Genomic DNA, 16,643 nt, shown 5'->3' with positions numbered 1-16,643 from the left:
ACTTACTCAAGATCATGAATAAAATGCGACTCCTTTCCTGGCTTTTCTCAGCTGCCCCTCCTTGGGCATCTCTGGGAACTGCTCCCCTCGGACATGCTGTATCCTTCTATAATGGCACCCAGGGCTCACATCAACTTGTGATTAATTGTTCCCTTTATTCCCCCTGTCCCCCTTCCTGACCATAGTTGGGTGAACTAGGGATAGTTAACTGAATCAATGGTCAGTAAATTCCCTCCCAGAACCTGTAGTTTGGGTTCGTGTGTTAGACAAGGTTAATCTGTAAGTCAGGTTAGTTTGTTTCCTTCTATTTTTATAAATAATAGTTTCATATTCACATGTTCATAGGATTTAGTCTTGCATGTTTACAAGTTTTTGATAATATTTGTTGAGTAAATGGATACTTGGTGTCTTTCTCAGTTATCTCTTTCCTTGTGGATGGTGTAACACCAGTAAGAAGAGAGAAAATCTCTTTTTAATGAACTTCTCAGCTCAGTAAATTGCACAACCTCCTGGCTAGTTGTATAAGGCAAGTGCAAATCAGCCTTGGTGCCTCCTTTTCCCTGTCCCCACTTCCAGTCTGTCTGCAAGTGCTACCTCCCAGTACCTGCCAATTCTGACCACTTCCCTCCATCTCTATCACCCCCACCCTGTCTCAGCATCCTGCTCTCTTGCCTGGACAGCTGTGATAGCCCCTTTTCTGCTTCCCCTCTTGCTGCCTTCAATCTTTTTTTCGTGTTGTAGCCAAAGTGATCTACTTTTGAAACACAGTCAAATCAGGTCATTTCCTTGCTTAAAACTGTAAGTGGCTTCCCATTGTATTTAGAATAAAACCATCCTTCTTACCATGGCCTGCAATTCTCTATGTGCCATGACCCCTAGCTAACCTTGACTTTATCTCCTGCTTCTTACCTGCTTGCTCATGACACTCCTTTCAACTAAGGAGCTTTTGTGCTAGCTGTTCTCTCGATGCACAATGCTTTCCCCAGGATCACTGTATGGCTGGGTGTTCTGAAATGAAAAAATTTCTCCTCCATACAGCCTGTTTCTGACCACCCCAAATGAAGTTCAAGTTCTCTCCTCCTTCACATTTATCACATTCAGCATTAACCTGGTTATTGTCAGTCACCCTTCTCTTAAAACTAAGTTCTGTAAGGGCAGGGATCTTGATATTGTTAAGGAAAAATTATTAAGATGGTAAGCAAGACATTTTATTCAAGACAGTTGCAGTAGGGTTATTGCAGTATGGAAGAAAGATTGGAGTCAACCAGAACAAGTGGGACTTATAGCCAACCCACAGAGGGATGGGTCAGTAAATGGAGAATTACTAAGAACAGACATCAAGGTAGGAGAATTCTTGCTAAATTGACTTACCAGGTTTCTTGTTAAAGGCATGCCAAGGGCATCAAAGCTGGGGGATGAGGAGTCTATTCTGATAGCAAGGGTAGGGGATGCACAATGCTTTTATGGGGAATCCTGGGGAAAAGCATTGTGCGATTACAGTTTTTCAAATTTTCTCCCTTTATTCCCCCTCTGCACTGCCTCTCCAGCCCTCCAGCATTCCCCCTTAGTTCATGTCCATGGGTTGTACATATAAGTTCCTTGAATTCTATGTTTCCTATACCACTTTTGACTTTCCCCATCTATTTTATGCCTACCAATTATGCTTCTTCTTCCCTGTACCTATTTCCCCCTATTCCTCCCCTCCCGTCCCCACTGAAAACCCTCCATGTGAGGTCCATTTCTCTAATTATGTTCCCATTCTAGTTGTTTGCTTACTTTTTATTTTCATTGTTTTTTTTGTTTAGGTTTATTTGTTGATAGTTGTGAGTTTGTTGTCATTTTACTGTTCATAGTTTTTGATCTTCTTCAATTTCTTAGATAAGTCCCTTTAACATTTCAAATAATAAGGGCTTGGTGATGATGAACTCCTTTAACTTGGCCTTATCTGGGAAGCACTTTATCTGCCCTTCCATTCTAAATGATAGCTTTGCTGGAGAGAGTAATCTTGGATGTAGGCCCTTGCCTTACATGACTTCAAACACTTCTTTCCAGCCCCTTCTTGCCTGTAAGGTTTCTTCTGAGAAATCAGCTGATAGTCTTATGGGCACTCCTTTGTAGGTAACGCTCTCCTTTCCTCTTGCTGCTTTTAAGATTCTCTCTTTATCTTTAATTTTGGGTAACTTAATGATGATGTGCCTTGGTGTTTTCCTCTTTGGGTCCAACTTCTTTGGGACTCTCTGGGGTTCCTGGACTTCCTGGAAATCTATTTCCTTTGCCAGACTGCAGAAGTCTTCCTTATTTGTTCAGATACGTTTTCAATTTCTTGTTGTTGTTCCTCTCCTTCTGGCACTCCTATAATTTGGATATTGAGATATTTAAAGTTGTCCCAGAGGTTCCCAAGCTTCTCTTCATTTTTTTTGAATTCTTATTTCTTCATTCTGTTCCAATCGAATGTTTATTTCTTGCTTCTGTTCCAAATCATTGATTTGAGTCCTGGTTTCCTTCCTGTCATGTTGGTTCCTGAATATTTTGCTTTATTTCACTTTGGTTATCTTTTATTAGTTCTTTCATTTTTTGACCAAGCTCAATCAGTTCTGTGAGCATTTTGATTACCAGGGTTTTAAACTCAATCAGATAGGTTGGCTATCTCCTCATTGCTTAGCTCTCTTTCTGGAGTTTTTCTCTGTTCTTTCATTTGGGCCCTATTTCTTTGCCTCAGCACATCTGTTAAGTAGTAATAGGGTGGAACCTTAGGTGTTCACTTGGGCAGGGCAACCCTCCTTGCTATGCTGAGGCACTGCCTGTAGGCCAGTGGGGGGAGCCTGGGAAGAAGGAACAACGCAGCACACCTGCTCAGCTCTAGCCCCACTTTCCAATGAACTTTCACGTGAGACTGGGAGTTTCTCTCACGAGCAACTGCCATAGTCCACAGTCAGTTGAGTCTCAGTTTCCTGTTCAGCCAATCCCACCCTCATGGTCTGGTCTGCCACCTTGCCATGGGTTCTCTCCATCCGCTCATCATACTGGTCTGGTTGGTCTGGTTGACTATTTCTTTAATTCCTTGGTTGTTGGAGTTCCATGCACTTTGATTTTCTGGCACTTCTGGTTGTTTATTGATTTTAGATTGGTTGTTATCCTCCTTTTGGTTGTGCGAGGAAGCGAAGGGTTTCTACCTATGTCTCCATCTGGGCCAGAACCTATATAATGTTATTTTTAAATATGATAATATAAATTCAAGACACATGTAAATATATAACATTTCTAGTGGTCACATTAGAAGTAAGAAGAAACATTAATCTGTTATTAATTTTAATAATTTTTATTTAATCCCATATCCAAAATGTTACCATTTTAATACATAATCAATAGAAAAATATTAATGAGTAATTTACATTCTTTTCTTTGTACCAGATATTAAAAAACACAATAGCATTTTATACTCACAGCACATCTCAATTCAGACTAGTCACATTTCAAGGACTCCAAAGCTACACGTCTCCCATACTAGACAGCAGAAGTCTCAAGGCTAGGAAGTGACTACACACTTGATACAATAAATGTTTATTGACTAAATGGATGAATGAATGAGTGAATTAAGAATAAAGTCTATTATGCAATTTTGAGAAAGAAGACCAAAGTAGGAGAGATCACAATACCTGATACTAAACTGTATTACAAAGCCACCGTAATCATAACAGCCTGGTACTGGCATAAAAACAGACACATGGACCAATGAAACAGAACAGAAAGCCCAGAAATAAACCCAATTCTCTATGGTCAATTAATATTCGACAAAGGGGGCAGTAACATAAAAATAACCTCTTCAGCAAATGGTGTTGGGAGAACTGGACAGCTACGTGCAAAAAAAAAAAAAAAAAAAAATGAAACTTGAGCACCAACTTACACCATACACAAAAATAAATAAATTGAAGGTGGATAGAAGATTTAAATATAAGCCGTGACACCATTAAAGTCCTAGAGGAGAACATAAGCAGGAAAATCTCAGATATTTCACACAGCATCATTTTTACTAGTATGTCCCCTAGAGCAAGGTACATAAAGGAAAGAATAAACAAATGGGATCTCATCAAAGTAAAAAGCTTCTGCACAGCTATAGAAAATGGTATTAAAATAAAAAGAGAACGAACTGTATGGGAAAACATATTTGCCAATGATTCCTCAGACAAGAGTTTAATCTCCAAAATATACAAAGAACTTACACAACTCCACTCTAAGAAGACAAGCAACCAATTAAAAAGTGGGCAAAGGACTTGAACAGACACTTCTCCAAGGAGGACATACAGAAGATCCAGAGACACATGAAAAGATGCTCAATATCGCTAGCTATCAGAGAGATGCAAATTAAAACCACAATGAGATACCACTTCACACCAATCAGAATGGCCATTATAAACAAAGCAACAAACAACAAGTGTTGGAAATGTTGTGGAGAAAAGGGAACCCTAGTGCACTGTTGGTGGGATTGCAGACTGGTACAACCACTATGGATAGCAGTATTGAATTTTCTCAGAAAACTAAAAATGGATCTGCCTTTTGACCCAGCAATTCCACTGCTAGGATTATATCCTAAGAACCCTGAAACAGCAATCCAAAAGAACCTATGCACCCCAATGTTCATAGCAGCACAATTTGCAGTAGCCAAGTGTTAGAAGCAACCTAGGTGCCCATCAGTAAACGAATGGATCAAAAAACTGTGGTACATTTACACAATGGAATTCTATGCAGCAGAAAGAAAGAAGAAGCTCCTGTCCTCTGCAATAGTATGGATAGAACTGGAAAGCATTATGCTGAGTGAAATAAGCCAGGTGGCGAAAGACAAATACCATATGATCTCACCTTTAACAGGAACCTAAACAATAAAACAAACAAGCAAGCAAAATCGAACCAAAGACACTGAAATAGGAACAGGCTGACAGGGACCAGGGGGAGAGGGGAGGGAATTTCAGGGGGAAAAGGGAAGGGTTCACAGGAACAAGTATGAAGGACAAATGTACAAAAACTAAGAGGTGGGGTGGAAATGGGAGGAAGGTGGGGAGCACTGGTGGGGTGGGCTGGGATGGTAGTAAAAGAAAACTGTACTTGAACAACAATTAAAATAAATTTAAAAAAAGAATTTTTAAAGAAAAAAAAGAACAAAGTTTATTCACAGACCTGGCAGTTTTGTTTCCTCAAGTGTTCAGAATACATAGGTGCCAAGTTTTATTCCAGAAGTGTGTATAAATATAGTACATGTTGCTTGATTTTGGACAAATGCATAATTAAAATAATAAGAGAATATCACATCTCAAATATTATTTCATTTTCACTCATCCATGTTCTATAAGTACTCCAAGGTAATGACAGAAGAATCATAAATTTTATCCACAAAGACGTTTATGCAACTACAAAAATTTTTGCCATTAGATGCTGTTTTCATCCATTAATGTTTTTTACTAAAGTGTGAGATTACAGATTTCACATACTCTCTGCCACAAGATTTTAAGTAGTCAGTTTTCTTTTGTCCCTTTAAATTTGTCATTGACTTTTATATTGAGTTGACTATGGACGATGGCATTTGGCATTGTTTATTTACTATAAAATGTCAGAGCAGTGGTAGTTGGACCCTTCAGGTAGGAGCGCTAAGGTTTTACTGTGCATTCTCTGGCTTCAGAGTATTTCTTTTTTTCATTATTGTTCTTTTCTCATGCAATGTATTTTACAAGGAAAGATACTTTTATCTATTTACTAAAGGGTCAGGTTGTGTCTGTCTAGCTCTTTCTATTTATATTGTGAGCACATTCAGCTGTGGAACTGATCTCCTCCAGTGAAATCTGTTGTGGTATTCTTTTTATTTTATTTTAATTAATATTTATTTATTTATTTATTTATTTATTTATTTATAGAGATTGGGGAAGGGAAGGAGAAAGAGAGTGAGAGAAGCATCGATGTGCCAGAGATACATCAATCGTATGCCTCTCACACACCCCCAACTGGGGACCTGGCCCACAACTCAGGCATGTGCCCTGACTGAGAATCAAACAAGTGATTTTCAGGTTCATAGGCCAGCACTCAGTCCACTGAGCCATTGTAGCCAGGGCTGGTTTGGTATTCTGAAAGCGGTCACTTCTGAGTCAGATCCACCAGAAACCCACTAAAACACCCAAAAGTCTAGAAGACTCACAAATGTATTTATCTGATATGCTATGTCATATATTTCATTTGATAGCTCTATAGATCCAGTTTAAAAAAGAGAGAGAGGAATTGGAGAACTAGAACATACTTTAAAACAGATAACAAATTACATTTTAGCTCCAACTTTGTGATAGCAAAAGAATACACCTTTCATTTCATTCCCTCCCACAGTTAGATTTCTTGATAGAAACAGAAAAATGTTTTTGATTTAAATCTTGAATTTTGGGGGACAAGCTTTAGAAAAGCCAAATCAATGCTAAATCAGAGGTATTTTCAACATATACAAATTTAATCCAAAGTGGATACTTAAAAGCTCATATAGGCCTAAATGATGTTCTCCCAGATGGTGAATTAATGTAATTTTAGCAGGAAGCAAAGTTGCACAAATATGCAGTATTGAGGACTCACACTGATTTAATGTATCTGTACCCACCATAGCGCAGATGTTGCTTGTCATTTTACTGCCAGTTATCTCTATTTTTCTCTGTACCACACACTGAAGAATGAGATTTCAGAGTTCAGTAAATTATGATTTATTTCATGACTAATGACTTGTTAGAAATTAAAGCTCTCTGTGCACTGTGTATGGAAATCACATTGGTTTTATTTTTTGTACAGGGTTTGAAAGGTGACGTGGGTCCCCGTGGTCCACCTGGCCCAAAAGGAGAAAAGGTATCATATTCACCAAGAAATATGCCAATCTTTTCTTAAGAACATCCTGAGAACCTGTGCAGTGACTTTTCACTGGTACTGTTAACTGCCAAAAGTTAATTTTGTTAAAATTAACCAAAGGTTGTTATGTTAAAAGCATCTGAACAAGAAAAGCCTTTTTGGTTCATTTAATTAGTTTGAAGAGACTAAATGCACAATTGGTACTCGACCTTAGTTTGTGTTTATAAGATTTCCCTTTTCTCTCCCTTGCTTAACAGCATTAGGTATTCCATCACCAAATTAGCAACTGTGTCCTGTGTCAGGGCAGTTTGCCAGTAGCACTCGGCTGCTACTTTAATGGTGAAGCAGGTGGCCTTTGGGGAAAAGGAGACTAATTTTGTGTCTCAGTCTTAGACTAAATGCTCCATTTCCTGCCACCTTTCCTTGTATGACATTTTATAATGGCATATTGGCAATTCACCTTGAAAAGAGAATTAAGAAATAGTAAGGCAAGAGTTGTTTGGCTCAAGGTCATTGGATGACCTCAGTTTGATGAGAATTGTATGTGTGGGTGTTCTGCACTCTATTTTGTTCTCCGCCACTAGTGCATTTAGAAATCCATGTCTATCTTCAATATTTACCCCTGTATTAAAGCTGATCTTGTTAATCGGTCCTTAGTGAGAGATTTAAGTGATTTAAGCTACATCAATGTTTCTTAACAATGATTGGTTATTTCTTTTCCACTTTTCTCCAAATATGATTACATAATGCTAAGTCTTAACTTTTTAAGTGACTACATTAGAGGAGAAAAGAGAAAGGTATGGAGATACTCTCAACATGAGAATACAAGGCCTCATGTCTCAGAACTTATGGTCTTCACAGTGTCCACTTCAACGAGGATCCTAGCAGTGATGATTGGTTTTAATAACTAAGTTCTTCTGAATTACATGGGGGTGCTGACACAATAAGGCATATTATATAGGTGACATACTTAGATATCAGAAAATAGTAAGATTTTAGATGAACTATTTTCTAAAGATTTTGAATAGTTTGTCAAAACATCCACGTGGTAATTTATATTCACATACATCAGCAAAGAAATTTTAGTATTTAAAAATACAACATTTAGGCAAATCCTCTTCCCATTGATGGCAAGTGCAATGCAAATTCAGCAGAGCATTCGAAGAGGCAACGAGACCACTTCTTGCAGCTGGGAGGCATGAAGTGGGGACATCCACTTACTATTTCTGCTGATCCTTATGCTAACTTTGTCAGAAAAATGATTTGTCGTTGTGACACTTCCCAGCTGCTCCATTGGCAAGTAATCATATTTGAAGACATAGTCTTTCTAATTTTGGATCAGTAGACAAAAGAATACAAATTAGATTATTTTAGCTTTTCAAAGCAAGCACTACAAAAAAGCATGGGGGTGCACCAGGTGATATTTATATCATGAGAGCTAAAAGCAAATGATATACTTTTCATTGTGCAGAGAATTTTATCAAGATAAACTTCTGTTTTTCAGGATACATCTAAATATTTCTTCTATCCATTCAGAAAAGTTATAAATATTATGTGTGAAAAGAGACTATTGGTAATTGCAACTTTTCTCCGATATGTTTTAGGGAGATACGGGACCTCCGGGCGCCCCAGCCTTAACTGTAAGTGTTCTTGAGATCAAAATTCAAGATTGAGATATGCTGTCTCGTTGTTTACATTATATCATTACTAAACCAGAATTTAAGCTACAGGGTGTTTTGAGGCTTGATAATGACCTCCCGTGAATCTAGCCAAACCTGCAAATATTAAAGACAAGGCATAACCGGAGGACATATAAGTAGTTAGCAGAAAAGTCTGGAAGTGGTACCTATTCTGAGGAATTTTCTCCACCTTCCATATGATACATAATTTGGACCCTTAAATGTTTGATTATATATACTTAACATTTAAAGTTAAAGTTAATGGAAGCAGAGACAATTCTCCTTAATCTAAAAACTGTAAAATAACAACAACAACAACAACAAAAAAAAAGCCCATAATCATCCAGGGCTAAAAACAGCTACCTATTTAAATGGATTGTTACAAACCTGTCCCAGACTATTGTTTTCTTCTAGATGACTTGCCCCTAAGCTTTGCAAATGATAAAATGGTGATATTTGATTGACAGGTTCATGAGAAAAGCTTATAATGTGCACATAATGAGGTTATTCTCATTTTAATAGTTCACCATTTATTAAGCATTTAATCATAAATGTGTAATGCTTTTATGTTTAGATACAATTTACTGTTATAGATTTGTTCACAAGCCATTAAGAATTCTCATTTAACTAAAGATTTGGTTTAAGAACGACTCTAGCCTAATGGAAAAGAAGTACATTTTAAAAATAAGATCATTTGTAGCCTGAGGTCTCTAAGATTTGATTTTGGTATTACTTAATGATATAAATTATACATTGAAATCATCAGTTCTCAAAGACCTGTCCTGATTCTAGAAGGTCTCTTTAAAGAAGTCTTCTAACACTGGACAGGGCCTTTCCCAACAGGGCAGCGCCAGAATCTCAAAGACTGCATGGTTTGGATAATATTCACATGTGTCTTCATGTTTAAAAATGTCATTCTGAACAATACCTCAGTAATGCCTTACACAGTTCATCTTTACCATGCTTAATCAAAGGACATAGATTTATTGATAAATGGAAATTATAAGGAACCAAACAGATGACTTACTTGGGAATAGCCAAATTCAATTTGCAATGGAATTCTGTGCTTGAAGATTTATTTTCAAGATGGAAACAAAAACTCTTTATTTAGAGGAGGTTTTAACTGTATGCTATTTCATTTTTATACTATGTAGAGTTTATTTTTAAAATTATTTGGCAGCGATTTGGGGTTAAGCTTGCTCATTTTACTTAAGTCACACACTTGTTTTTCTTCAACTAAGTTATATGCTCAACCACTTCATTTAGTTATCTGATTTCCTAGTTGCTTTCAACTTGTGTTTGAAGATGAAAATGCAAAATATGTGTATCATTTCACCTGATATGCAATGTTGGCCCTGCAGGCAGAAAATTGTATCAGATTGTATCTGTTTTATGGATTTTCCATGACAGCTGAGTCCTCTTGCCACGTAGCACCCTATACATGCCTGCACATTTCCCCTGACTAATACCGAGGCAGTACAAGCTAATTTTTATACTTTTCTAAAGCTATGTCAAGGCAAAAAAACCCACAATGAAATGAAATGTTTTATTTCACAAAGTATTAATATTATTTCATATATAATTTTATAACATATTAATATTATTCGGGTATGACTATACACTTGTCATTATTTTGTTAGTGTAGATAATCAACTGTTAACTGTGAAATAGGGGTGAACTTAAATTACTATCAAATTACCACACATTAAATATTTAATTGACCTTATAAATGCAGTTTGATACATTTTAATGAAGTTATTGATGCCAGTCTTCAAGGAAGCCAAGATAACTGACCTCACTATATTTAGAATCAATGAGGCACCAATATATAGGAGTCAATAAACTTAGAGTTCATCCACGGTGGTTCTCAAAGCGGGCTGCACACTAAACTCCACTGGAGAGCTTTAAAACCTGCCAACGTGTGTCTCCGCACCCAGAAATTGTACTTCAGTAGACATGATGTGGAACCAGTACATTTAAAAACCTCTCCAGGTAGTTCTAAATATGCAGCTGGGATTGAAAGGCGCTGTTTGTGGGCACTCTAATGGAACAGCTTTTTTCCCCACTTGGAAAACTCCTTTAGCTCTTTGAAGAAGTCTGGCTTTCATCTCAAATTCAACCTAATGTACGGTGATAAAGAAATATCTTCCCATTAAGGAGGCATTGTAGTGAAACTAAATTAAGAGTGAAGCCTACTTGGTTAAGTGGAGGAGATTAGGGCTAGGAAGGTACCTTCAATTATACCCTTAACCTAGCCATTCAAGGACTCCTGTGGGCTTCGGTGCCTTAACACATCTCAAAATTTAATGTGCATAGAAACCTTCAGGGGTCTTGTTCAAATGCATATTTTATTCTGTAAGTCTGAGGTGGCAGCCTGAGAGCCTACATTTGTAACTTGAGGATGCAGACGCTGCTGGTCCTCAGACCACACTTTGAGTCACAGGGGCTGAGCATCCAGCCCCAGTTGTGCTGTAGACTCTCCATTCATTCCACAGATCAGTGCTTCTCCACCTGTACCGCACATTAGAATCACTTGAGGGCTTTAAAAACTCCAATCCCCAGGCTGAACCCTATGCCAAGAAGTCAGAATCTGGTCGTCTTAAATTTTTCCCAAACACTTCCAATGTGCAGCCAAGTATGAGAACTAATGCTCTGGGACTGTGTCAAATTCTTCTCTCCATAGCTTCTTCTTTCAGAGTTTGAGCAAACATTTTAAAATCCCAGCCCAATTACTTTCAGAAGCACTTCCAGGAAATGCAGACTCTCTATTAATACCTATGATTTGGTTCCTGATCACTTGATTATAGAGGATGAGCTTCCTTCTCCACATTTACAGCCCACCGGAAGTTCATCAACAGTCAGGTCCTGAGCAGGACACTGCTGGCAAGTCCAGGATGTAGAATTCCAGAGACTAAGCCTACAGACCTGCACTGCCCTGAATAAATAAGGAAAGAAAGTTGAACACCCTTTTACCTCTAAAACATACATACTATATTTACTTTACTTTTATTTGTATTTTGCTTAATAAGAAATTGAGAGAAGTAGTAATTAAACACTGAAATGTTGAGTTTACTGATGCAGAGCAATTTATTCGATACAGAACATCTTTGTGAAGGATAGTGTTTATCACTGATTGTTCATGTCCCTGTGGATTACCATGCTTTGGCTATTATTTTAAATTTAAAAAATCATGTAACAACATTTTTTCCAATAATCTGATGTATAAAACTATCCATGTATTTTAATTAAATGTTACTTTACTTTTTATTTATACTTCTTATAACTGACTGTATATAATTGGGTCTCAGTGGGGAGTAAGAGAAGTCAGTTGTAGAAGGCATAGGGAAAGGTGAGAAAATGGTATGTAACATAGATCAGAGGCCTAGAAACAGTTTCGTTCATTGAATTCAACTGCAACAGCTCTTAATCTTTACTTCACCTTTTCCTCTCCCGTCATCTTGCAGTTTTCTTACTCCCAGTGACCATTACCACCTTACTTCACTCTCCAAAAGTACGGGAAATCTCTTACTGAGAAAACCAACCAAAACAGTGCTGTAGTTTGCAAAGGCAGTGGGCACTAGACTCTCTTATTTTTTGAAGAAATAAGATCCCTTTTAAAATTCCACGATGGAATCCATTTGATAGCATTTCAATATGGAGTGAACTCCAATGTGACTTCTTCAAAAAAAAAAAGCTAAAAGGAAGAAGGAGGAGCAGGAAGAGGGGAGAGGAAGGAAGGGAGGGAGGGAGGAAGGGAGACAGTCACTTTACTATCTAGCTCAGAAACAAGAAGACAAGAGATTAAGGTAAAAGGCTGAGTATCTTGCTAGGCGTATACTTAACAAACAGCTGGATGAAAATTTAAAAAATTAACCAGATCACTTTGATGTATTTTCAGCCTGTTCACTAACTAACTTAGTTCTAAATTAACTATTGCTTAAAATAGTAAGCTCTTATAATTTCTTACAATAAATATAGAATTAATTTTCTGAAGAAGTGAGATTTTAAAAACTGACTTAAACTAACCAATTGATCTTCATCCTTTTTTATATCAGACTAATAACTGTTTTTTAAAAACAACACATCTTGTCATATCCTAAGTAATACTGATAACAATAATACAATAATAAATGGCAAACATCTATTGAGTGCTTACTATATGTTATCTAAACCATTCTTTAAACAACCTTGTAAGCTAAAAAGTGATTATTACCACATTACAGGTGAGGGAACTGAAGACCGGAAAATCCATGTAACTTGCCCAAAGCTCTAGCAATGATGGTGACAAACTAGAATTCAGATACCTGATTGATTCTAAAACTGAAGCTTATGTTTTGAGATATGCATGTAATTTTATTTAAAGATGTATTCCTCTTCCTATTTCATTTCATTTTTGAGCTTTATTGAGATATAATTGACATATAACTGCATAAGTTTAAGATTTACTATGTAGTGAATTTACACATGTATAGATTGCAAAATGATTACCACAATAATGTTAGCTAACAGCTGTGGGAAGTAGATGGAAGAATAGTGGCCAGAGCTCTCAGAGGGCAGCAAAGAACATGAATCCCACTAACCATTTTGCAGATTCCATCTGGAAGGTCACCCAGGAGCCATTGGGGATGTCTCACCTGCACATCCTCCCCCATCTGGTCCACAGGCACCCCTGAAGCTATCCGTGCCTCATGCATACACCCCTACCTTTATCCCTGTATGCACCAGAGGTCAGTGAGAGAGGGGCTTTGCAGAAAAACAACCCAAAGTTTATGTAGAACTACAAAAGATTCTGAATAGCCAAAGCAATTCTGAGAAAAAACAAAGCTGGAGGCATTATACTTCCTGATTCCTATATTACAAAGCTATAGTTATCAAAACAATATAATGCTCTTATAAAAATATAACATAGACCACTGGAGCAGAATTGGGAGCCCAGAAATAAACCCACACATATACAGCCAACTAATATTTGATAAGGGAGTCAAGAATACTCCCTGGAGAAAGAGAAAAGATAACCTCTCAGAAAAACAGCTTTGGGAAAACTGGATAGTCACATGCCAAAGAATGAATCAGACTCCTCTCTTACACCACTCACAAAAATTAACTCAAAATAAATTAAAAAATTAAATGTAAGAGCTGATACTGTAAAACTCCTAGAAGAAAACATAGGGAAAATCTACTTGACATCGGTCTTGGCAATGATTTTTTTACTATGATACCATACGCATAAGCAACAGAAGTTAAACTAAGTAGGACTCTATTAAACTCTTAAGTTTCTGCACAGTGAAAGAAACAAGCAACAAAATTAAAAGGCAAAATATGAAATGGAAAAATATTTGTAAACCATATATCTGATAAGTGGTTAACATCCAAAATATTTAAGGAGCTCATACAACTCAATAGCCAAAAAAGCATAAATAATTACATAAACAATTTTTTCCAAAAAAATGACATATAAAATGCCAACAGGTATGTGAAAGGTTCTCAACATCCCTGCTTAGTGGGGAAATGCAAGTTGAAACCACAATGAGATATTACCTCACCCCTTTTAGAATGGCTATCATCAAAAACACAAGAGAAAACATGTTGGTGAGGACATGGGGTAAGAGGGAGCCCTTGTGCACTGTCAATGGGAATATAAATTTGTGCAGCCACTATGAAAAATAGTGTAGAGGTTACTCCTCAAAAAGTGAAAAATACAACTACCATATGATCTAGCAATCCCACTTCTGAGGATATATCTAAATGAAATGCAGTCAGTGTCTCAAATGCAGGTAATCTGCACTTCCCTGCTCATTGCAGCGTTATTCACAATAGATAGTCAGGACATTGAAACAACCTAAGTGACCATTGGCAGATGCATGGAAAAACAATATGTGTTTATGTTTTTACACATATGTATATCATCTCATGTATGTATATATGTATATATCACATCATATGTATATGTGCATATATCATATCATATATATATATATTCAGCCATAAAAACTAGGAAACCTTGCCATGTGCAACACCATGTTTATACCAAGGGCATTACAGTAAGTAAAATAAGTCAGGAAGACAATACTAAAGTGTGCTCACCTACATGTAGAACTAAGAAAAAGTCAATTTTTATAGAAACAGAATGGTGGGAGTAACTTGTTGTTCAAGGGCACAAACTTCTAGTTATAAGATCAATAAGTTCAGGGATCTAATGTCCATCATGGTGACATGGTCAACAACACTGTATTACATATTTGAAAGTTGCTTACAAACGAGATCTCAAATGATAGCACTACACACACAAACAGGTATTTATGTGAGGTGAAAGAGATGTTAACTAACCTTATTGTGGAAATTGTTTCACCATACATACATGTATACCTTACATGTATACCTCATCAACTTGTATACCTTAAATCTTACACAATATTATATGTCAATTTTATCCTAGTAAAGCTGGGGAAAAAGTGAATAACTAATGAATTTAAAATGTTCTTCTGTTGATATTCATAATTTACAAAGCAGATTTACAGAGTCATGCGCTGCTGATGGGGGTATGTTCTGAGAAATGGGTCATTTGGCAATTTCATCGTTGTGTGAACCTCACTGAGTGCACCTACACAAACCTAGGTGGCGTAGCCTACTACACACCTAGGCTACATGGTGTAGTATGTTACTCCTAGGCTACAAGCCACAGGTCATGTTACTGCATAAAACAACACAAGATTAAACCAAGCACAAAAGAAAATGATGCAATTAAGAGACAAAGTAAGTATGAGACATATAAGGCTGCTGCCTGCATAACAAGGCATACTGTTTTACAGCAAACTTCTTTTTCAAGTAGAGAGACTACACTCTAAAATAACCATAAGTGTATGATATAGTAAGTACAGAAACCAGTAACATAGTCATTTATTGTCATTATCAAGTGTTATGCACTGTACATAATTGTATGTGCCACACTTTATGCAACTGGCAGTGCAGTGGGTTTGTTTACACTAGCATCAGCACAAACAGATGAGTACAGTGTTGCACTACATTATGATGGCTATGATGTCACTAGGCAACAGGATTTTTTTAGTTATGTTGTACCCCAATGGGACTACTGTTGTATATGTGGTTCATCATTGACCAAAACATCACCATGTGATACATGACTGTATTTATGTGGCTAAAGCCAATACTGAATAAGGAAAACTTATAAAAACATCCAAATTTCTTTGAGTAAAATACAGGGTATCTAAGATTATAATGCAAATTTATGTTAAAGTATATTCTGATCAATTTTTCTGAAATCATGAAGACTTTGACATATGGAATATCCTCAAAAACTAGAAGTGGAATTGCCTTTTGACCCAGCAGTTCTGCTCCTGGGAATATACCCTAAGAATTCTGAAACACCGATTCAGAAGAATTGATGCACCCTCATGTTCATAGCAGCACAATTTATAATAGCCAAGTGCTGTTAACAGCCTAAGTTCCCATCAGTAGATGAGTGGATTGAAAAACTGTGGTACTTTTGCACAATGGAATACTAGCAGGAAAAAGAAAAAAAGGAACTTCTACCTCTTACAACAGCATGGACGAAACTGAAAAATATTATGCTGAGTACAATAAGCCAGACGGTGATAGACAAATACCATATGACCTCACTTATAAGAGGAATCTAATGAACAAAACAAACTAATGAGAAAAATAGATCTAGAGGCAGAGAAACATGGAACAGACTGACAGTGACCAAAGGGGTGGGGGGAGGGGGACAACGGTAGATGAAACAGGAAAGGACTGGTCAAAGAACATATATGAATGACCCGTGGACGTGGACAATGGTTTGGGCATTGACTGTGGGAGTGGGGTGTGGGATGGGCAGAGGAGGGCAAAGGGGAAAACAGAGGATAATTGGAATAGAAAAACAATTTTAAAATCTTTTAAAAAGCTAAATAAATAAACCATATTTTATGGTTTATTTGTATTTTTGAATTATAACATTTTACATTAGCTTTTTTCTTACATTTAAATATAGCTATAATGCTAGCTATATTTAAATCCTTGCATTTAAACCCATGCAGCTATATTAAGTACAAATTCTTTATTTCTTTGTCATTTGTCATTAAA

At 36.9% G+C, this 16,643-nt stretch overlaps 1 protein-coding gene across 1 annotated transcript in view; it reads left to right on the top strand.

The window, feature by feature from the left end:
- COL19A1 (collagen type XIX alpha 1 chain) overlaps window positions 1-16,643 on the top strand; it is a 341,924-nt gene that overhangs the window by 160,112 nt on the left and 165,169 nt on the right. The window contains exons 14-15 of the mRNA XM_037034331.1: window positions 6,811-6,864; window positions 8,469-8,504. Of these exons, the coding sequence (XP_036890226.1) occupies window positions 6,811-6,864; window positions 8,469-8,504 (90 nt within the window). The remainder of the gene's footprint in view (window positions 1-6,810; window positions 6,865-8,468; window positions 8,505-16,643) is intronic.

This window comes from Sturnira hondurensis, unplaced genomic scaffold, assembly GCF_014824575.4.
Source record: "Sturnira hondurensis isolate 20B ecotype Veracruz unplaced genomic scaffold, ASM1482457v3 Scaffold0022136, whole genome shotgun sequence".
In the NCBI taxonomy this organism is placed as follows: domain Eukaryota; kingdom Metazoa; phylum Chordata; class Mammalia; order Chiroptera; family Phyllostomidae; genus Sturnira; species Sturnira hondurensis.
Note: the sequence above shows the minus strand (reverse complement) of the source record. Positions and strands in the feature narration are given on the sequence as shown.